The sequence below is a fragment of the Triticum dicoccoides genome, chromosome 4A, assembly GCF_002162155.2.
Source record: "Triticum dicoccoides isolate Atlit2015 ecotype Zavitan chromosome 4A, WEW_v2.0, whole genome shotgun sequence".
Classification (NCBI taxonomy): domain Eukaryota; kingdom Viridiplantae; phylum Streptophyta; class Magnoliopsida; order Poales; family Poaceae; genus Triticum; species Triticum dicoccoides.
The window spans coordinates 592,430,586-592,454,157 of NC_041386.1; the positions used below are offsets into that span (position 1 = coordinate 592,430,586).

At 48.0% G+C, this 23,572-nt stretch overlaps 3 protein-coding genes across 3 annotated transcripts; 1 reads left to right on the forward strand and 2 right to left on the reverse strand.

Moving 5' to 3' along the window:
• Nucleotides 1-449: 449 nt before the first annotated feature.
• LOC119283727 (agamous-like MADS-box protein AGL104) lies at nt 450-6,604 on the reverse strand. The gene is made up of 9 exons (XM_037563150.1): nt 6,399-6,604; nt 6,212-6,265; nt 6,098-6,116; nt 5,948-6,009; nt 5,793-5,820; nt 5,650-5,711; nt 5,448-5,563; nt 4,839-5,025; nt 450-843 (listed from the first exon to the last, which is right to left on the reverse strand). Exons 1-9 carry the CDS (start codon nt 6,581-6,583, stop codon nt 450-452), a joined length of 1,107 nt encoding a protein of 368 aa, XP_037419047.1. The 5' UTR covers nt 6,584-6,604.
• An 11,886-nt stretch (nt 6,605-18,490) lies between these two features.
• Nucleotides 18,491-19,178, forward strand: LOC119287088. The gene has a single exon (XM_037566590.1). It carries the CDS (start codon nt 18,635-18,637, stop codon nt 18,977-18,979), a length of 345 nt encoding a protein of 114 aa, XP_037422487.1. The 5' UTR covers nt 18,491-18,634; the 3' UTR covers nt 18,980-19,178.
• A 2,006-nt stretch (nt 19,179-21,184) lies between these two features.
• Nucleotides 21,185-22,118, reverse strand: LOC119287087 (glycine-rich protein 2-like). The gene has a single exon (XM_037566589.1). It carries the CDS (start codon nt 21,956-21,958, stop codon nt 21,467-21,469), a length of 492 nt encoding a protein of 163 aa, XP_037422486.1. The 5' UTR covers nt 21,959-22,118; the 3' UTR covers nt 21,185-21,466.
• Between the last annotated feature and the right edge of the window lie 1,454 nt (nt 22,119-23,572).

A 23,572-nucleotide genomic window follows, 5' to 3' on the forward strand; every position in this document is an offset into this window, starting at 1 on the left:
TGAGGCTCAAGCAATACAACAACTATTCCACCAATCTCTTTCTCCCTTTTAACAAAGAGGCTTGATCCGACAAATAGGTCTTGATCTGTGATAAAAGAATGAACAGCAGTGTTGTTTCCCTTCCAAGCAGCATCTATAAATAGGAAGACCAAGTTTTCAATACAAATCCTACAAATTGAAACCTGGGGTTGCTGGGAAGTTTGATGTATAAATCACTGTAAATTTAAAATCATCATTGCTCCATTTCAAAAGAAAAAAAGCATTTATTATGAATAAGATTTCATTCTAGTACTAGAGTTATTTCCTTATTATTACATGCGTGTGATGCGTGCGTCACCACTAACACAGTAGCCCTACGTAGCTTACAGTCGATTGAGCTTGATCGCCATGCTTAGGTCCGGAGGATATATAGATGTAGATAGGACCAGTGGCAATGCATGCATGTGAGATCAGTCGACGTTGGGCGGCGGAACGCCACCGCCGCCGTCGTAGGCCATGACGGGCGTGCCGCTCTCGTCGCTGGTGGGCATGTTGTAGGAGCAGCTGGCGGAGGCCTCGAGCTGGTCCTGCGCCGCCGGCACCATCTTCGGCAGGTAATTGCCGTCGTCGGGGCCCAGGCAGTGCTGCATGAGAGGGAAGGGCGTGTTGGGGATGAGCGTGGAGAGCAGCTCGGTGCAGCTGAATTCCTGCTGCCATGGATCTGTCGTCTGGCTGCTGCCCCCGACGTCGCCATCGCCGTCGTGCATCCCCGCCAGCTGCAATTTGCCGTCGTACACGTCCGAGATTGGATCTCTCTGATTTCCATCTGTTTCTGCGCTCCTTAATTCTGTCCTTTCACTGTTTCTTAAATTTTTAAAGATCCGTAATTTTGATTAGGCTGAAATTTTGACACAATTTTTATCCGGATATTGGCTTTCTTGCAGCGAAAGAAGGGCACCAACCGCTTTACGGAGTGGCCACGAGGGGCGCGTACCTCACCCTCGTGGGCCCTTCGGGCATCGTGTCGTGTTGATTCCACTTCCCAAAATTCACATATATTCCAAAAAAATCTTCGTAAGTTTTTATCCCGTTCGGACCCTGGTTGATATGAATTTTCTATGAAACGAAAAACATGCAACAAAAAGGAACTGGCACTGGGCACTGGATCAATATGTTAGTCCCAAAAATAATATAAAAAGTTGCCAAAAGTATATAAAAGTTGTAGAATATTGACATGGAATAATAAAAAATTATAGATACAATGGAGACGTATCAACCGCTGCCACGCCGTCGTGCTGCCAGAGGACTCGAGCTACAACTTCATCATCGCTCGCTGGATCGAGGAGGTGAAGGGGTAATCAAGCTGTACGTGTGTTAAACGCGGAGGTGCCGTCTGTTTGACACTTCATCGGGAGTTCGTGGATGGATCGTGAAGACGTACGACTACATCAACCGCTTTTCTTAACGCTTCCGCTTAGCTATCTACAAGAGTATATAGATGCAATCTCTCCTCTCGTAGATGTTCATCTCCTATATTGAACTTGACGAGCGTAGAATTTTCTTTTGTTTCTCATGTAACGTTCCGCAACATCTCCCTCCCCTTGCAGCAACTCGTGTCGGAATTTATAGCATCCCGATCATCTAGCTGAAGTAGCCAACAGTTGTGGCTATCATCTTCATGGCCTACGGTAACCGCAGTGCCCCCTGGGTTGCAATAGCGGCACTACCAACACGGGTGACTTAGAGCATCTCCAGCCGCGTCCCCAGAAAGGCCTTCCCAGGCTATTTTTTCGCGCCGGCGCCGAAAAAACGGCCCAGTCGCGCCCCAAGTGCCCGATTTTTGCCGGCCTGGGCCGAAATCAGCGCAGGCGGACCCAGGCCGGAACCGGCGCGCTGGGGGCGCCGGGGCGAGTTGTTTTCGCGCGAAGCAGCCACGGGCCCGCCGAGTCAGCGAGACGGGTGCTTCGTCGCCCTCATCGCCTCGATTCCCGCGGGAATCAATGCCAAGGCTGCCGCGCAGCCGCCGCCGGTTAGTCTTGCCATTGATTCCTTACGGGCGACGCGCCACGGGGCGGCGCGGCGACGCCTCCCCTCCCGCGCACGCGTACACACGGGCGCGGCTATATAAGCCGGTGGCCTGCCTCGCCTCTGGCCACACCAGCCCTAGCCGCCGAGTTCTCCCCCTCGCCTGTTCGCCGCCGCCGAGCCCTTCCTCCCCCTCTCCCTTTCCCTCTCCCTCCCCCACCGACAGCCTCGATGGTCGAACGTTTCCCCAGTGACGAGGCGGCGGCCAACGGCTTCGGCCGCCGCTCACTGCGCGGGCAGGAGTCGTGGCTCCTGTTCGAGGCCAACATCCCGGCGCTGCCGGACATGCGCGCCGGGCCGATGGGGTGGAGGCCCAGCAACGGGGGAGTGCCCATTCCCCCGTTGCCCGACGTCGTGGCACGCGCCCCCTACTTCGCCGTCGAGGTCGAGATCGTACGCGTCTCCCTCACCGACGAGCAGCTCGCCCTCCCCCAGTACGCGCCGACAACCACGCGGCGTGGGCGGCGTACTTCGAGCGCCGTCAGGAGCAGAGGCTGGCGTCCACCAACGGGGCGCCGGTGGTGGAAGGCACAAAGAACAGCGAGGGGCGCCGTGTGTGGTGGGGCGTCCCCGGCCGCACGCTCGAGGGCATGCTGACGCACCTTGAGGACGACAACAACCCGCCGCTGGCATACCCTCAGTCGGCGGCCGCCCCCGCCCACCGCCGATGCGCCGGGCAATGGATGCCCAGGAGGTTCGGCTCCTCCTCGACGTCCTCCTCGCACTCCTCCTCGTGTTCTTCCTCCCACTCCTCCGGCTCTCCGGCGCTGCTCGGCGTCAAGGCCGAGCCCACAGCGGAGACGCCGCTCGGCCGACGCACTCGCAGCGCCGGCATCGTCATCAACGAGGGCGGTCGGCGCGCCTCCTCGTCGGCTCCTCCGCGCTCGTCAAGCCAAAGACGGAGCCAGGGCTCGCGCCGGTGAAAACGGAGCCGGGGCTCCCCGCCGTGAAGATGGAGCACGGCGACGGGGAGCTCGACGATGATGCGGCCCTGAAATGGGCGCGCGAGGACTTCCTGAGGATGGAGAGGGAGCGCCAGTGCGCCGCCCTGCGGTGCTTCGAGCAGCGCCGCCGGGGCCGCGACGAAGGAGGAGTCGTCGTCCTCGAAGACAGCGACGACGACGACGCGCCACCGCCGCCGCCACCAGTCCGCCATGGCAACACCGGGCAGGGGTCCAGCAGGGACCACCGCCTCAAGGAGGAGAAGGCCGACGACGACGAAGGTGGCGAGGATGGCGGCGACTACTCCGCGTTCAGCGATTTCTTTTTTTAGTTTATATTTGCTATGTACCACGTCGCGAACATGTCTAATATATGCCAAAGTTTGCCGAAATTTAGCCGTGTTTAACCGAACTTCGCCGAACGTTTTTTTTTTTTTGAAAAAATTAGACGCGTCTGGGGGCGGCCCTGGGGCCGGCGACTGGGGACCAACTCGCCCCCAGGCCTTTTTTTGCGCCGGCGACTGGGGACCAACTCGCCCCAGGCCTTTTTTTTTTGCGCCGGCTAGCCCCCAGGCGGCGATTTTAGGCGCCCCCTGAGGGGCCAACGGCTGAAGATGATCTTACACGCGTGGTGGTCAGAGAGCGGTGACAGTGGTGGCGCAAGGCCTTGTGTGTGCTGGTAGAGAAGGAGAAAGGAGTAGGGCGATGGGGAGAGGAGAGCTTTGAGATGATTGGATTGACATAGAAGACAACAAAGTGAAGTAGGCTCTCGTAGAGGGGGGAAGCGGTGTGTGGGTTCCACGGGACATGTGTCCAGTATGCAAGACGGTTGACGCATCATCTAAAATCGGTCAGTTGAAAAGAACTAATTTCCTACACTGAACTAATGTTTCGACGGGATATGGTTTGTCATGATGGCACAAGGCTCCAAGAGCCATCGTTCGACAACAGCCAACGCTACATCCGAGGTGCAAGCCTATCGAGAGAGGAACCAGCTCCTCTAACATATGAGAGGAAAGGCCGGGAAGCTACAATGCTACTTCCTTGTGTAAAATAGTGAAGGCAAATCACAGAGGTGCAACGGGTAATGTGGATAATCACCATAGATAAAATAATGTTTTGGTTGCTTTTCCGAGTGTAGCGAAGACAAGTCAAGGTATTTGTAGGTCCCCTGACTTTACTTCGTACGTCACAAATTATAGATCCACCGAGATATGGCTTGTTGTGACCAAGGTCTTGGATTTCAGCCAAGAGAAGTGAAGTGCGGCGGAAATTTAACAATCTTGTGTCATGAGGGTTATGTTGGACTGTTAAACCTTTGATGCTGATTTTCAATCCCCAGTGGTAGGCTGCTAAACATTATATTTATTTGTCATCCTAATGTACATGAGTTTGATATATGTTTTTGTTCTACTTGATTTTAATTTATGACCAAATTACCCCTTTTCATTCAAAATTCAAATTTTGGTTTTGCCAGTTTTGCCAGACATTTTGTCTGACCTTTTAAAAGGGCCGAATATCAGCTATCTGGTTCAGATGCGATAAAAATACAAACCTTGGTCAAGACGAGCGTCAGCAACTTCATGTTCCACTCCTACCCATTACCATTAATGCGCCAACAGTTTTTCATTTACTAATTCATTTGTTTATTACTCTATTCATCAATTTTTTCTGTTTTTTTGAAAATAACTCTATTCATCAAGGTTCGTAGAGAAGACAAACTACTGAAACCAGTATGCAGTCTTGCACAGTTGCCTTTGACATGATTCAGAGTCTTTGCTCATCCTGAATACTTCTGTACCATTTGTAATTTTGGATGTGTCTGGTCACTACTGAACCTGGTTATGTAAAGTCTCAGCGCCCAGTGCCCATGTTGAGCCTGTGGAGCCCTTTCTGCTGCACGATCGCCAAGGTTTCATTGTCGGTGAGGAAGTTAACCACTTCACCCAGCCCTGTTGAAGTTCAGTCTTGCAGCCTGGACTGCCACTGCCAGCAACGACACCTTGGGCTTCACACCCTGCTACAAAGCAGATTGCTCCTCTGTTATTACTCTCTGGAATTATTATGTATACTACTTACTCCTATTATAATATATAAAAAAGAGGCCTAATCCCTTCCAAGCAGCATCTATAAATTGGAAAAAGATTTTTTCAATACAAATTCTGCAAAAAGAATGCTGTCTGGTGTTGCTGGGAAGTATGATGCATGTATAAAGCACTTTAAATATAAATCATCACTGCGAATTTAAGTGAGTGATCCACAGCATCTGCGAATTTTATTAAGCATTTATTTTGAATATGATTTCGTTCTAGAGTTATTTTCTTATTATTACACGCGTATGATGCGTGCGTCACCACTAACACAGTAGCCCTACGTAGCTTACAGTCGATTGAGCTTGATGAGATGAGTTGAGTTGCAGACGAAACCGCAACAAGTTTGTACCTGACATGATATGTACCTTCCTCTCGACGACGCGGGTGAGCATTTCCATGAGGAACTTCTCGCAATTGTCGATGTCGCCCGTGGAACCGAACGCGGCGGGGTCAGGCTCGAACAGCATGCGCGCACACAGAAAACAGACGAACACGATCAAGGTCGCGACCGCACGAACAAAGTGCTAAATGGCGCGGGTCTTGGTTTGTACCTGAGGCGTTCCTCGGAGATCTGCAGCTGCTGCTGGCACGCGTATATCTCCTTCTGAATCTCCTGCAATTCGAAATCGGCTAGTTAATATGATGGTTTCATTGTCACTACTAGTTAATAAGGTTACAAAATGCAAAAGCTCACCTCTATCTTCTCGTTCAATGCCCCCGGGCTGAAATTTGCGAGCAGGAAAAGGAAACATGCACAGTGACGTGAAATACAAGAATTTGAGCCGGTTTGATACGTGAAATCAACGAGAATATATAGAGGAAAATGGAGCGAGGTAAAATGCATAGTACTTTGCTAGCTGTGTCGCCATGTCGCTCTCGCGCTTGAGCCTCTGGAGCATGCTGATTAGGTACTGCATCGGATTTGTCACACGAGCCTCTGGACTCCTATTTTCAGTTTTTAAAAGATGATGAAGACGAGCTAGTTCTTGCTTCTCTTACCTCCCGGTTCTGGATGGGCCTGCGGTGGTGAAACGAAGAAACCAAAATGTTTGAGAAAGGAGATCGATCGAAGTTCATTACACGGTGCATATATATGTGAACTCTGGCACTCACTCGCCCCGGTCGTTGTCCGACATGTTGAGGTACCGGAGAAGCACATCCTCCACCCTGGAGGACGACGAACGATCGACGAGCGCGCGCGGCCATGCATGCATGCACGCACGAGTCTCAGAAACGGAAACGAAAAGGGGGTTCAATCAAGCAAGCGCTGTGGCAAAGGAGAGGGGAGAGGAGGACGGACCCGTGGCGGCCGGAGAAGGGGCAGAGGCGGCGGGAGGGGGAGAACATGAGGAGGGCGATGTCGATGTCGCAGAGGACGGAGAGCTCGTAGGCCTTCTTGATGAGGCCGTTCCGGCGCTTGGAGAAGGTCACGTGCCGGTTCGTGTTGTTCTCGATCCGCTTGATGGCCAGCTTCACGCGCCCCATCGTCGTCGCCGGCGGTCAGCGAGGTGAGGTGGGCGGGGCGGGGCTAGGGGCGGGTGGTAGGAGGAGGTGAATGGCGGTGGCGATGGTAGGAGCGTACGTGGCCCGTTGAGGGCGGGGGTTGGGCGGGCGGGAGCGCTCGTAGGAGCGGCGGAGACGGATCTGCCCTGGCGCATATGCCGAGAACCTGTAATAAAGATCTGACGCAGCGGCGGCGATTGCCCTGTGATTTGCTTTGCTTGCATGCAGCGTGCATGTCGTCCCGTGCCGTGCTCATTGATGCGTCGCTTGCGGCTTCGGGCAACCAGGGCATTTTTTTTGGCAGCACTTTGCGCCGGTGCGCCGGCCCAAACTTTGGGCCGGTCCAACCCTGGCCGTTAGATGCGCCCCGCATAACCGTCGGATCGCGCCTTTTTCGGCGCTTGTCACCCTGGGACGTTTTTCAGATCTGAAGAAAGCACCGCTGCAGGTCATGGCGGCCGCCCCCTGTCGCCTTCCCCGTTTGCCTTCACCGTCGAAAGTCGCCGCCGTGCTCGATGGCATCGCTCTCTGTCGATGCTTGCAGACAAAAAAAGTTGTCGAAAAAATTGCTCTGTGTTGCCGCCCCTGTGGAATCAATTGAAATCCTTGGTTCCAGCAAATTGAAAGATAAGGTTGTAGCAAAAAGTCGCTCATCCAACAAAGAACCAAGAACTAACTCTGATGAAAGCATTTTTGGGTGCTGGTTCCAACAACAAAAAACGTGGTTGTAGCAAAAAAATCGATGGTTTAGAGAAAACAAACTCTGGTGGAAGCATTTTTTGGTGCTGGTTCCAGCAAAAATCGATGCGGGATGTAGCAAATTACATTGCTGGATGCAGCTCCTCCGCGCCTACTTTCAACTGATTCCAGCAAAAAAAGATGCCGACAGTAGCAAATTGAAGCACCGGTTGTAGCATTTCCCCCCTGGTTGTAGCCCCGTCGTGCGATGGTTGTGTGGCCGACGCTCGTGCTGGTTCCAGCAAAATTTGATGATGGATGTACCAAAAAAATCGCCAGATGCAGCTGATTCCCATCACATAGTCTTCTCCGATGTAGCAAAAGCAAAGGTTGGTTCCAGCAAAAAAGATTATTGGTTCCAGCAAAAACAATACATGGCGGCCATGTTGTTGCCGCCGAGCACTGTCATCTCCCTGTTGCAGCAAGAATGCAAGTAGGTTCCAGCAAAAATCAAACACGGTTCTAGCAAAAACAAATCAAGAAAAAAGCAGCTTATTCTCCGCCACCGCCATCGCCACCAGCCACCACCATCGCCGGCTGAAGCAAAAATCCTGCTGGACGGGGTTCAGCACCGCATATCGTTGGGTTCCCGCATACTAGGACTAGATGGGGGGTGTGGTTATATAGCAGCGCTGCCGTTGTGGTGGGCTGTAGGTGCGCCAGCGCCGTGGAGACGGGGAGGTCTGAAGAGAGAAGAGGAGGCGAGCTCGGTGGAGAAATCAGAGACGGAAGTAAAGACAAAGGAACGAGTGAATGAGGTCGCGAGTTAAGAGATAAGGGAATAAAAAAGAAAACAGTGTGGTTTGGCCAGCGTGACGTGGCATCTGTGCGCAACCCCAACACGCATCGCTAGCGAGGCGACCGGCCGAACTTTCGGCCGGCTCGCCAATTGTTAACATTTCTCTTTTTCTTAGGGGTTGTGCAAGGGCACATCTTGCTTAATGCGAAATATACCCTGGCCTCCCCTCTGGCGACCGGGGTCAATGGCGGGCGCATTACTGTACATCAGGTTTTCTACTTCAACTGTTTTGAACGTTTTTCTGCGGCAATCAAGGGAAATACGTTACTATTGTTAATGAGATTCTTCAGAGAGCTGCTATTTTTAGTTGTCATTTTATGTTTGGGAGCTGAGATTCGAACAGCGAAGCTCATAATCTAGCCAAGTTTGCGCATTTTTTAGGTCAGGGCCATCATGTGTGGCTTGGTCAACCCCATGATCCGAGGTGTATACCCCATTTTCTAAGAATTTTTTTACACATTTTCTGAACAAATGTTGAACATATTAAAAATACACATCAAACTTTTTGAAAGGCAATAATCAGTTTAAAACTACGTGGACGTTATATTCATTTCTTTTCATATTTTTATTTTTTTCAGACAAAAGAGTATAGTTTGCATATGCATAGTACATTTTTCATATATATAAGAAACACTTTGTTATTCAAGTTTAATATTTTCCAAATACATGATTAACATTTTACTCGAACACATGTTTTTATGTCTATTTTTTATTAAACAATGTACTTTTTTGTATAAACCAAACAAAAATATTTAATAATTTTCAGATAAAGTATTACTTTTTTTTCAAACATATGTTAATGAACATTTTTTCTAGTACATGTAAAACATTTTTATATACGTTGAAACATTTTTCACAAGTGATATAAAACATTTTTATAAACTATGCCAACATTTTTTAGATTTTATAAACATTTAAAAAAATGGCATGGACATATTTTTCAATGCCTGGATATTTCATAAAATTTAATATACTCCAACATTTTTTTAATATAAAACATTTTTCTAAATTACACAAACATATTTTACATTTTAAAAGTGTAAAATACATTTTGAAACGTGTTAATGTTTTTAAAATGTTAGAACATTTTTTTATTTCTATCTATTTTGTTTTTTGAATTAAGTTAGCATATTTTTATAATGTGTTAATGTTTTTCTAAATTCAAGGTATATAACTTTTTATATGGTTTTTTGGAATATAGTAATTTACAATATTTCCGAAAATAAGAACAACAGAAAAACAAAAAAAATGAATGAAAAACAGGGAAAATCTTTATCTTCTCTACTGCTTAAAAAGAACGTAAGGTTCCCATTTCACCTTTCTTTCGACCACCCTTTCGTCAAACCTTCCATGTATATGTTAATCAATCATTTTAATTTACTTACCTTCTGAGCCAATTCCATTTTAATTTACTTACCAAATTTTTTATCAAAATATAAAGTAATTCATGGTTAGAATTTGATGAACATTTATTTACATAATCGCATTATTATTGACAGGTAAATCACAAGCTAACGTACTAGAGTATTTATATCATGTTGCAACGCACACGCATTGTTCTTGTACTAACTAAGATGAAAGCTACCTGGGTCGGCCCGTTTATAACAACACCTTATGCGGGCTCACACTCGGTCTTGCACTAATCGGCCCACCCTTGATATTATTGCCTCAAATACAATTTCTTTTCCACCACTTTGCAATTGCAAGAAAAGAGGTTGTCATGCGCTGCAGACTAGTAGTATCTTTATGTATTTAGAATGGTTGATCCAGCAAACTAGAATTTGTTCAGAAATAAATCACTGACGGCCTAGTCAATTCATACATGAGGGCCATGTAATTAAGTGAGTGAATCTAAAGAACGTAATGAAGTGAGTCAAGGCAAATTATCTGGTAATACCATCCATTAAATGCTCACACGATCCCAACCTCCAAAAAAAATTAATTCACAAAATTCTGATTCTTTTGTGAATGTTCAGAAGGCATGTGTCTACCAACCATAACAAATTTACATTTTTAGTTTCTCATTTAAAAAAAGACAAATCCATATGTGAATAGTGGCTTTTTTAAATATCTGCCTTTTAGTTTCTCAATGTGCATTTTGAATTTGTATCTAATTTTTGGGGGGGTTTGTAGACACATTAGCTGCGATCATTCATATGTTTTTTCTCTAATTATTGACACATTTATAATCATTTTTATAAATGTGAGCATGCGAGCGTGTGAGGGTTGGAATTACTGAATATTCTTCTGTGAGTGAAGATAACTGGTACGTATTAAATGTTTGCAAAAGAAAAAAAAATGACAACTGCATACTCCATTCGTTCTTTGATTGCATATGTCTCTCTACTGGTGTTGGGAAACGTAGTAATTCAAAAAAAATCCTATGATCACGCAAGATCTATCTAGGAGATGCATAGCAACGAGACGGGAGAGTGTGTCCACGTACCCTCGTAGACCGAAAGCGGAAGCGTTTAGTAACGCGGTTGATGTAGTCGAACGTCTTCACGATCCAACCGATCCAAGTACCAAACATACGACACCTCCGTGTTCAGCACACGTTCAGCACGATGATGTCCCTCGAGCTCTTGATCCAGTAGAGGGTCGAGGGAGAGTTTTGTCAGCACGACGGTGTGGTGATGGTCTTGATGATGTGATCCGCGTAGGGCTTCGCCTAAACACTACGACAATATGACCGAGGTGGTAAACGGTGGAGGGGGCACCGCATACGGCTAAGACAATTGATGTTGTGCCTTTGGGGTGCCCTCTGCCCACGTATATAAAGGAGAGGGGGGAGGCCGGCCAAGGGGGAGGCGCACCAAAGGGGGGGGGGTCCTACTAGGACTCCAAACCTAGTAGGATTAGCCCCCCCTTTCCTTCCAACAGAGAGGGGGGAAGGGGAAAGGAGGGAGAGGGAGAAGGAAAGAGGGGGGCCGCGCCCCTCCCCTTGTCCAATTCAGATTGGGGCAAGGGGGCGCGCCCCGCCTCCTGTGGTCTGCCTCCTCTCCTCCACTATGGCCCATTAGGCCCAATAACTTTCCCGGGTGGTTCCGGTAACCTCCCGGCACTCCAAAAAATCTCTGATCTTCTTTGGAACCATTCCGGTGTCCGTATATAACCTTCCAATATATCAATCTTTACCTCTCGACCATTTCAAGATTCCTCGTCATGTCCGTGATCTCATCCGGGACGTCGAACAAACTTCGGTCATCAAAAACACATAACTTATAATACAAATCGTCATCGAACGTTAAGCGTGCAGACCCTACGGGTTCGAGAACTATGTAGACATGACCGAGACACATCTCCAGTCAATAACCAATAGCGGAACCTGGATGCCCATATTGGCTCCTACATATTCTACAAAGATCTTTATCGGTCAAACCGCATAACAACATACTTCATTCACTTTGTCATCGGTATGTTACTTGCCCGAGATTCGATTGTCGGTCATACCTAGTTCAATCTCGTTACCACCAGCAAATCCCTTTACTCGTTTCATAATGCATCATCCCGCAACGAACTCATTAGTCCCATTGCTTGCAAGGCTTATAGTGATGTGTCTTACCGAGAGGGCCCAGAGATACCTCTCTGATACACGGAGTGAAAAATCCTAATCTCGATCTATGCCAACTCAACAAACACCTCCGGAGACACATGTAGAGCATCTTTATAATCACTCAGTTACGTTGTGACGTTTGATAGCACACAAGGTGTTCCTCTGGTAGTCGGGAGTTGCATAATCTCATAGTCAGAGGAATATGTATAAGTCATGAAGAAAGCAATAGCAATAAAACTAGACGATCATAATGCTAAGCTAACGGATGGGTCTTGTCCATCACATCATTCTCTAATGATGTGATCCCGTTCATCAAATGACAACACATTGTTAGAAATATGCCCTAGAGGCAATAATAAAGTGGTTATTATTATTTTCCGTGTTCATGATAATTGCCTATTGTTCATGCTATAATTATATTAACCGGAAACCGTAATACATGTGTGAATACATAGATCATAATATGTCCCTGGTAAGCCTCTAGTTGACTAGCTCGTTGATCAATAGATGGTCATGGTTTCCTGACCATGGACATTGGATGTCATTGATAACTGGATCACATCATTAGGAGAATGATGTGATGGACAAGACCCAATCGTAAGCGTAGCACAAGATCGTGTAGTTCGTTTGCTAAAGCTTTTCTAATGTCAAGTATCATTTCCTTAGACCACGAGATTGTGCAACTCCCGGATACCGTAGGAATGCTTTGGGCGTACCTAACATCACAACGTAATTGGGTGGCTATAAAGGTGCACTACAGGTATTTCCGAAAGTATCTATTGGGTTGGCATGAATCGAGACTGGGATTTGTCACTCCGTATGACGGAGAGGTATCTCTGGGCCCACTCGGTAATGCATCATCATAACGAGCTCAATGTGACTAAGGAGTTAACCACGGGATCATGCATTACAGAACGAGTAAAGAGACTTGCCGGTAACGAGATTGAACGAGGTATAGAGATACCGACGATCGAATCTCGGGCAAGTAACATGCCGATGGACAAAGGGAATTGTATACAGGATTGATTGAATCCCCAACATCGTGGTTCATCCGATGAGATCATCGTGGAACATGTGGGAGCCAACATGGGTATCCAGATCCCGCTGTTGGTTATTGGCCGAAGAGGTGTCTCGGTCATGTCTACATGGTTCCCGAACCCGTAGGGTCTACACACTTAAGGTTCGGTGACGCTAGAGTTGTTATGGGAAATGGTGTGTGGTTACAGAATGTTGTTCGGAGTCCGAGATGAGATTCCAGACGTCACGAGGAGTTTTAGAATGGTCCGGAGATGAAGATTTATGTATGGGAAGTCCTTATTCGGTCGCCGGAAGTGTTCGGGGGGTTACCGGTATTGTACCGGGACCACCGAAGGGGTTCCGGGGGTCCACCGGGAGGGTCCACCTGCCCCATAGGGCCCTATGGGCTGAATATAGAGGGGAACCAGCCCCTAGGTGGGCTGGGTGCCAACTCCCCCCAAGGGCCCATGCGCCTAGGGTTGGGGGAAACCCTAGAGGGGGCGTCCCCCACCTGGCTTGGGGGGCAAGCCTCCCCTTGGCCGCCGCCCCCTCCCCCCTTCTAGATGCATCTAGGGGGGTGGCCCCCTCTCCCTTGCCCCTATATATAGTGGGGGTGGGAGGGCAGCCACAACCTTCCCCTGGCGCAGCCCTCCCCCTCTTCAACACCTCCTCCTCCTCCTCCGTCGCGCATGGCGAAGCTCTACCGGAGAACCACGAACTCCATCACCACTACACCGTCGTGCTGTAGGAGTTATCCCTCAACTTATCCTCTCCCCTTGCTGGATCAAGCAGGAGGCGACGTCCCCGGACTGTATGTGTGTTGAACGCAGAGGCGCCATTGTTCGGCGCTTAGATCGGAATCGACCGCGATCTGAATCGATGCGTGTACGACTCCACCAACGGCGTTCTTGCAACGCTTCCGCTTAGCGATCTCCAAGGGTATGAAGATGCACTCCCTCTCTCTCATTGCTAGCATCTCCTAGATTGATCTTGGTGACACGTAGGAAATTTTTTAAATTATTGGTACGTTCCCCTACAGTAGCATGATGAGCTAGGTCTATGCGTAGATTCTATGCACGAGTAGAACACAAAGCAGTTGTGGGCGATGATTTGTTCAATTTGCTTACAGTTACTAGTCTTATCTTGATTCGGCGGCATTGTGGGATGAAGCGGCCCGGACCGACCTTACACGTACGCTTACGTGAGACTGATTCCACCGACTGACATGCACTTGATGCATAAGGTGGCTAGCGGGTGTCTGTCTCTCCCACTTTAGTCGGATCGAATTCGATGAAAAAGGTCCTTATGAAGGGTAAATAGCAATTGGCATATCACGGTTGTGGTTTTGCGTAGGTAAGAAACGTTCTTGCTAGAAACACATAGCAGACACGTAAAAAAGTGCAACAACAATTAGAAGACATCTAACTTGTTTTTGCAGGCTATGCTATGTGATGTGATATGGCCAAAAGGATGTGATGAATGATGTATGTGATGTATGAGATTGATCATGTTCTTGTAATAGGAATCACGACTTCCATGTCGATGAATATGACAACCGGCAGGAGCCATAGGAGTTGTCTTAATTTATTGTATGACCTGCTGTCAATGAAAACGCCATGTAATTACTTTACTTTATTGCTAACCATTAGTCATAGTAGTAGAAGTAATAGTTGGCGAGACAACTTCATATAGACACGATGATGGAGATCATGGTGTCATGCCGGTGACGATGGTGTTCATGCCGTGCCTCGAAGATGGAGATCAATGGCGCAAGACGATATTGGCCATATCATGTCACTTTATGATTTGCATGTGATGTTTGTCATGTTTACATCTTATTTTTAGAACGATGGTAGCATAAATAAGATGATTCCTCACTAAAATTTCAAGAAAAGTGTTCCCCCTAACTGTGCATCATTGCGAAGGTTCATTGTTTCGAAGCACCACGTGATGATCGGGTGTGATAGATTCTAACGTTAGCATACAATGGGTGTAAGCCAGATTTACACATGCAAAACACTTAGGTTGACTTGGCGAGCCTAGCATGTACAGACATACCTCGGAACACAGGAGAAAGATATGAGTTAGAGAGAGACCGAGGGGACGGGATGCGTTGGTATTTTATACACTGCTGTTGTAGTTACAGCATAGCTGGCGACAAAATAGTAGTAGCGCGGTGTGTTTCACCTGCGCTACAGCTATCTAGTTAGTATAGCGCAGGTTTTGCACCCCCCCCGCTACTACTACAACATGTCCGGGTGGTACAATGGGAATCACTTAGTAGTAGCATGGGATTTATACCCAACGCTACTCCTATCAACTTAGTAGCAACGTGGGTTTATATCCCGCGCTACTACTAATTATCAGTAGCGCGGGGTAGATAACCCACGCTACTACTAAGATTCTACCTATAAGGTATTTCCTAGTAGTCCTCCGAACTACCTTCCGTATACAATCATTTTGATTTTCTAATGTATGTGTCAACTCAAAACTTTCCCTTATTTTTCTGACTCTTTTGATTGGTCATGACCTCGGGAAAGCTAATACTTGGTGTTGCAAATATCTAACTGAACCAGTTGAAGCATTAAGCATGTATGATCAGTTTTATTATGGAGAGCAACTTGAGTTGAATGATCATGATTCATCAAAGCATCACATCCTTTTGCTGCTACATTATGAAACTATTAACATTACCCTTACTGACATGGGTATCTAGTGTGCTTTTCTTGTATTAACCGTAGCAACCCTTAAGTGCAAATGCATCACTCTAAGCTTTTTCCCTCGTTATAGTCTCTGAAAAGGTAGCAACATAAAAAATAATCCTTATGCACCTTGTCACTATAGTCAAGCCACCATATTCACTGAACGATTCTGGATTGAATATTCATTGAGCGACTCCAATTCCCCTCTTTGGATAATCAATGTTAAGCGGTGGCATGTATAGGTCCCATATGTTTAAGTATCTTTGCTTAATCTTAGGTTGTTTATTAGGACTTCTTGTATACTATGAAATTCTCTTTTGACCAGTCAGATCATAACACAACTCATCTGAAATAATTTCTCCCTAAATAGAAGGCTTTGGGAGATTGCTTGCATCTAGGGGCGGAGCTTTGTTGGGGCTAAAACCGGCCCATGGCCCGCCAAGGTTTTTCAGACATTTTTTATACCTATACGTGATGCTTCGTAACTGTTACGATCGATCAATCTATCCAATCCAAGCCGCCATGTTATGTGCGCACACAACACGAGCAAAGGCCGCCAACCTGCCAGGACTCGTGTCGACAGCCGGCCCCCACCAGCCTCGACCTCATAGATAGGATGATCTCCTCACTGCTAAACGCATGCTTCCTGCTGCTTGCTCTATGGCTCCTCCGCCTCCACGTGACCTCGTCGTGGTGCCATCCTCCCTCCCCTCCGGACTCCATCCTCCGCACTTGCTAGTCTGGCCCCAGCCATTGGGATCCTGTCGTTGTGCCGCCCAAATGCCTCTGACCCCTGCCTCCGCTGACCACTGCAACCTGCTCGCTACCAACCAGTACTGTGAGACTGCTGCCGACGCTGAGCACCGTGTCGCCGGTCATTTTTTCTAAATGCCTAAAAAAAGCTATTGAGTGTTCACAAATTGATTGTAGGAAATTCAATGAGAACAAAAGCTATTGAGTATTCACAAATGCCTAAAAAAATTGTGATCTTTAGTCTGGCCTGCCCAACTTTTTCTTTGAAGCTTCGCCACTGCTTGCATCAACGATGCATTTTGCCTATGTCTTACGAGTGGACTTGAAGTGCCTGCATCATTATCTGGCGTTGGTCACCGATTTCTCTTTGTCAACTATTGTTCCATAGCCTATTAGTCAAAATAAAAGGAATAAGCAAATAGAAGACTAGGGCAAAAGGCATTGTCGTAGTAGTCTACTAGGCTAGATAGGATATGCACAAAAGAGAGGAGACATGGTAATCTCATCTTACCACCTCGAATTTGGACTACAATTCTTGTCTTGTCATTGGCGCCTCACGACTGATCCATGGGAGAACAAGAGAGGTGTGAAATAGATCGCCTAGTCAAGGAAGCGAATAACCAACACTAGTGGAAGAAAATAGTGTCCACAGGCCATCACAACCACTGGTGAAAGAAAAGCTCAGTTGCTAGTGGCACACAGATTTAGGCTAAGTAAAACAAAACTATAGTGTTCATGGAATACATCATTATTGCTAATGGGAAAAGGAGAAAATGAAAAGATTAGTGCTCATGATATATAACTAAGAACGACAAAGTATTATTCAAAAACGTAGTTTCTTTATTGGCTATGAACTAATCATGCCCACTGAAACAAACGTATAGGTATGTGAAACATTTTTGAGTATTTTGTAACAAACCAATGCTCTATTAATGCAAGTGCTAAGCCATGCCACATAAGCAAAGAGTTGATGTGACATATTATTAAGGAGGAGTGAGAGAGATGATTTTGGCATTGTCAGAAGAGCGAAGGCATCTACAAGGCTTTGTGTATATTTCAATCATGTGTAGCTCTGCTCATCCTTGTAAGCGCATAATTGCATAAGATCCCGCAACTGATTAAATTGATAATTCAACTTGTAATAAAATATACACATGTGCATTAATGAGTTTTGTTTCCAAGCCTTCTCATTATCACACAAGGTCCTCCCATTGCATTCTCTCGGAAAAAAACTTTAGGTTGGGAGCGGTCTTATAGCAGTTAGTTGTTATTACTTAGCCGTGTCACTAACTCACTTCCAATAACAATTATACTTGTAGCATCAACCTACCTCTTGACGGCTACGCGGAGTGACATACATTCGACAACTTATATAAAAGGACCTAAAGAAAAAGTCCCAAAGCATGTCATACGGTCATGGCAATTATAGTTAAAGAATCCAACAACCATCCACCAAAGATATAAGGCCATATGTATATATGTCAATCACGTACTATTTCGTGTGCGTTTTTAGGAACATGATATAGATGCAAACATTCTTTTCTCCCTAAAAATGCGCATAATAGATAATGTTGTACAATTGATTAAACATAAAAAAAATTAACTATGACAAACCACACATTCAAGGGGGTTTAGTTCCTAAGCCTTATTCACATGCTAATCATTTGCTCGAAGCAACTTGCAATTAGGAGGGTCGTATAGAAGACCCCGATGTCATTTTTATTATGTTTGAGGCCTTTGTACTTCCGGTTAATCCTTATAATAGATCTGATTCTTTTCACAAAGAAAAAGAAAGTGGCACAACCAACAACAATTAGTTTAGCAAGTCCTGGTGCTCGTATTTATACTGCATTCATCTTAGGATTTCCGGCAATGCACATTTAGTGGGAGGAGACGTTACAGTCCACTATAAGGCGTCTATCATGACTTCATAAAATCTCAAAATGTTATGCCGGATCAGTCTGTCAGAGGTGCTTTTGTACTAGTGTTAAAAGAGAAAGAAAAACATCGAGCTACCCCCTGCCGGCTACGCAGCGTGACATGAATTTCAACAACCGATATAAAAGGACCCGAAGAAAAAACCCCGAATCACACGGTCACATCCACACGAGCTACATAGTTAAAGAATCCAACAACCAATCCGCCGATCCCAAGTCTGCATACGTGATGGCATACGTGTCGTCGCGGCTCGATCGGCTAGGCAGGCGCGCACGGCACGACCGGCCGGCCCCGTTCCACCACCCATTGACCGCCCTTTTCCACGTGTTCCTACCATTCGCCCGTGCGCTGCACCCGGCCAGCCAGCCCACCCGGCCGCCAAGTCCCATTCAGCTCTGACCAGACCAGAGCGCGCGCCTGCCTACATATGCAGCGCGCGCGCCCGCCGTGTCTCCTTGTCTGACAGCGCTGGCCGATCAAGCTCGCTCGCTCGCACCGACGACGACGACTAGGAAGAAGAGGAACGGCCGATGGAGCACGGCGAGGGGAGGCACGAGGCGGCGCTGAGGGCGGTGCAGAGGGCGCCGGCCAAGCCGTGGCGCGGCGCCGGCGCCCCGCCGCCGCCCAGGGTGTACCGGGTGGAGCCCCGGGACTTCCGGGAGCTCGTGCAGAGGCTCACCGGCGCCGGCACGGCCACGACCGGCTCGCCGGCCGTGGGAGCGAGGAAGGCGCCGGGTCATGCGGCCGCGGCGCACGGGCGCAGGGAGGCCGCCCCCGTGGAGCAGTTCGACTACTCGTCGTGGTTCTCCGCGCCGCTGCTCAGCCCCGCGTCCATGCCGGCCGGCATGGACGCCCACCATGGCGCTCTGCTGTAGGAGAGTTGTGCTACGGTCGCCGCTCGCCGCCACTCGGCACTTGTAAAATCGAGCTACATGCCACAGTTCCATCGCTTCTTCCCTTCTCGTTATTTCCTTTCGAGGGATGATGACACATGACAGTGCTTTCGCTCGTGTACGTAATTGAGTATAGTTCTTTTTATGAATATAATAAATGAATTATTAGTTTGCTCTGCAATTCTCTGTTTCTTCCATGGGAATGGATGACACATGACAGTGCTTTACTTCATGTATGTTAAGGTCCAGTTCTTTGGGGGTTTATTGGGTGGTTGTCAAAATAAACTTAAGTCCTTTTCTTCGTTTTTATTTAGGGTCTGTCTAGGACACATCTAGATGTGACATAGTTATGTCACATCTAAGCTGATTTTCATTTTGTTTGTGATCTATTTTTTTTGTCTTAGTTTTTTTTGTTTCTTATTGCTTTATTATATATTTGTGGGAGGTTAAATGTGACATCCTTAAAAAACATCTAGATGTGAATTAGACAAACTATTTTATTTATTCTGCATATTAGTTTGACCTAAGTCAAATTTTATGAAGTTTAACCAAGTTTTATCAAAAACAATCTCAACTTTCGTAATAAAAGATATACATGGGATGAAAATATATGGAATGATGGTTCTAATGGTATTGATTCGTACTGTGGATGTTAATTTTTTTAATGTTAACTTGATCAAAGTTTAGAAAGTTTGGCTCGAGAAAAAGCTAATATGCCACAAAGGGAGTATATATTCTCCTGAATAGTAGGTGAACTAGTTTGCTATGGAATTCTCTGTTTCTTCTGAATCCCAATGATGGCAGATGCTTTGCTTCCAGCACGCGCGTGATTATTCCCGACATCATTAGCTAGACTTTATTAATTATACTTTTCATTAGCGAGATGAAGCAGTCGTCCTCTCCTCGCAGATAGAGAATCTAGTTAGGTGCCTAGAGTGTGGCATGTGGAAATTGTGTTCATAGGTGGCGTGGTTAGCGCCTACCCCCTTTCTTCCTCTTTCACATTTTCTCCTATTTACATTTTTAGACCAGGAAGTCATTTTATATAAAACAAATTTGTTTTACCAAAACATCCCTTTACGAATAGGCCCAAGAAAAATATGTCGCCGCCTTTGACTTGCACAAGTCCATGGCACGGCGAGCAAGCGATGTTGCACGTAGAGCCTTTTTGGATTCTGCCTAGGCTGGCCGCGCCAATGCGAGGGCGAGCCAAAATATTTGCGGCCGTTTTCGCCGCCCACACTAGACACCCCTGGTCATTACAATATATCAACCACATGTATACATCACACTATCTATGAGCTTGCAAATGTCCAAAGAACTTCGATAATGTTAGAAATCCTGACATCGCTAATTTCATCTCTAACATTTTGGGGCATTGTGAAAACTCAAAGCATCTGACTTGTCGACGATGGATTCATCTTGTGGTGCCCCATCATCGCTAATAAGGCAATGACGAACCGTCCACCCCAAAGGCACCATCTTTCCTCCGGCCGACAGCATAGAGACCCCCCCATTTCAAGTACCAGTTCAAGTTTATCAACAGAAAAAGGTACGAATTCAAGTTGATCTGGTGTTGGGCCATGCTACAAGAGGGGATTGTGCAACACACACAAACAAATTGTACGGACAAGTAAAAGAAACCTTCTAGTTAAGGGCTCCTTTGGTTCAAAGAAAAAGTAGAGAAAAATTGTAGTAATAGAAAAAATTCTATAGTGGTATTTTTCATGTGTTTGGTTTAAACGAACGGGCAAAGAAAAAAAATAGAGATTTTTTATTCTTTGAACCCAGTTTCAAAGGAAAAACGTAGGATTTCTAACATCTAATTGACATCTTTTTCAAATTGCTATGCAAGAAGAATGAGGCTAAGAACCTTAGTAATAGAAAATTTTCTATAGTGGTATTTTTCATGTGTTTGGTTCAAAGGAACGGGCAAAGGAAAAATAGAGATTTTTTATTCTTTATTAAACCCAGTTTCAGAGGAAAAAAACATAGAAATTCCCTCCTGCATACTTGCATACTTTTCACATTTTTCCTTTGTAGTAACATTTAAATGTGACATACTTGCATACTTGTATACTTGCATACTTTTTCACATTTAAAACCAGAAGTTTGAATTCTGAAATTTTCAGAAAAAATCGAGCTCCATGGAGCCCGGTCACCAAAACACCCCACTCGCTCATAATCTTGTGAAATGTACTGCATTTGAAGAAACAGCAAGACCCAAGAGTAATATCTCTATGTTTATTTGCTCATACACTTCATAGTTCATAGCAATTCTGACACCCATGAGGCGACGATATTACAGCCGACTAGAACGACATCGGGGAGGAAACATACAGCCGTATGCGCCTCCTCTGCGTATCACGCAAGATAGCTACGTATAATGTGGTGCTCACCGGCGCCATCGATGACCATGGAAGCCAAGGAGCCGCCGAGCTCCCGTACGTACGTACGATCGATCAGCACTCAGCAGTAGGCGATGCACTTGGTCTTGCAGTCGACGGTGCAGCCGCCCCCGCCGCCGCCGCCGCCGTACCCCTTGCCGGCGCCGCTGTAGGAGGAGAAGCACTTCTTGGGGCACGTCAGCTTCTTCTTGTAGCAGGGGCCCTTCTCGGAGCAGACGGTGGTGGAGGCCGCCACGCCGCCGCGCGAGTACCCGCCGTCGGGCCCGCCGTAGCCCCCGCCCCACCCGCCCCCCATCCCGGGCACGGTGAACCCGGGGATGGTGCCGAAGCCGGGGATGGCGGGCATCCCGCCTCCGTCGACGGCGCCCGACCCGGGGGGCTTGGTGGCTGGTGGCACGTACGGCTTGGCCGGCTTCTTGCCGGGCGCCGGGCCCGAGGGGTACTTGGTCTTCGCCTTGGCGGCGCTGCTGGAGACGTCGCGCGCGGCCAGGGCGGGGGTGCACGCGAGGGCGAGCAGCAGGAGGAGCGCGGGGGCGCGGCGAATGCCGGCCATCGTGGGCTCGTGTTCTGGCTCGAGCTTGTGCGCTTTTGATGAGTTTCTGCCGACTTGCCGCGTCAATGGTGTGGTATGGTACCATGTGGGCTACCCGGGGTCGCCATTAAGTAGGGGAGGGACGGGACGAGATGATCGAGCGACGAGGCCGCGGAGGAGAGCGACGGGTCGGCGAGGCCGCGAGATGCGCATTGAAGGAGCGGTGGACGTGTGAGAGACGATCAGGGGGAGGTTGGGGCACTGGCAGCGTCAATAGTAGTGGCAGTACACAGAGCTGCACCGTACTACCACCAGTGCATAGGCTCAGCGGAGTTATGGTCGCTGCAAGCTGCGCCGCTGCACGCCGTTTGGTTCGAACCAGAACCACCATTTTGAGGGAGCCCGAACCACAAACCAGATGCAGTGTGAGAGCATCTACTGCCACGACCTGCAAATCCGTACCCTCAAACGCTCACAGACGCGTCCATTCATCAGGCACTTCTCAAATCCTGTTGTTCACATTCATGTGTCTTATATTCGGTCCCTCAAATCCATACTAGCATGCAACATAGATAAGCAGAACGTAGATCATCACGCAAACATAGAATCAAACAGAGGAATGCACATTCAATGACCAAAAGATCACCGACGGATGTCCGAAAGATCGACAGTTCACAAAATTCACATAAACAACAGACCAATTTAAACTAGATTACTAGAAACTTGAAGTTGAAGACGTAGACGGCGGAGATTCACCATTTCCTCGCCGGGCCTTTGCCCTTTCGGTCGTCGGCGCAGCTGTAGGCATCGGCGACTGGTGGCGGGTCGTCCGAGGAGGAGCCGTGGTCATCGTTGGCAACAGAGGTGTCGGAGAGGATGGCGGGCGCCGCCGGACCTCCCTGTCCGAGTAAATTGCACAAAACCACCATTTTAAAGGCAAGGTTTGCGAAAACCATTACAATATATTTTTTGCAAAAAACACCATGTCTTCAGTAATGTTTTTGCAAAAAACACTGATCGTCACATATGGCTCGTTTAAATGCGTTTATGACAGATGGAATCTATTTTCCGCCTACGCGGCATAACTGTTTAGCTTTAATGCGAAAAACCTCCTAAACTTGTTTCCCCGCTTCCGAGGCCCATCCCGACCACGGTCACACACACGTCCCACGGCCGCCCCCATCCCGATTCTGGCAGAGGCCCCCGTCACCGTTCCGGCACCGGTGCGCCCCAAGGTCTGCATCCCCTTGGGCACCGGCGTGCTCGAGCTCGGCGACGGAGCCGATGCTCCACCCTCCCCCCTGCGCTGCCTCGCTCCGGCCAGCCGCCCTTCGCGGTTCCCCGTGGCTGTCGCAGCCCATGTCGCTGGCGCTGCTTGCCGCTGCTCTCCGCTGTAGCCCTGCCGCTGCTGCTTTTCCCTACCACTGCACCACAGTCGACATGTGCCTCCGCCTTCCTGCAGTGGCCTCGTGCCTGCTCTCGCTCCTCCGCTCGCGCGCGCCGCCCATCGAGGTCCCCGTCCGCCTGTGCCGCTCCGGCGCTCGGCCATCGGGTCGCCCCGCACCGGCTCCGCCCACGCCCCGGCGAATCCCCTGCGGCTCTTGTCCGCGGCACTGCGGCGGATCCCCCGCGCCT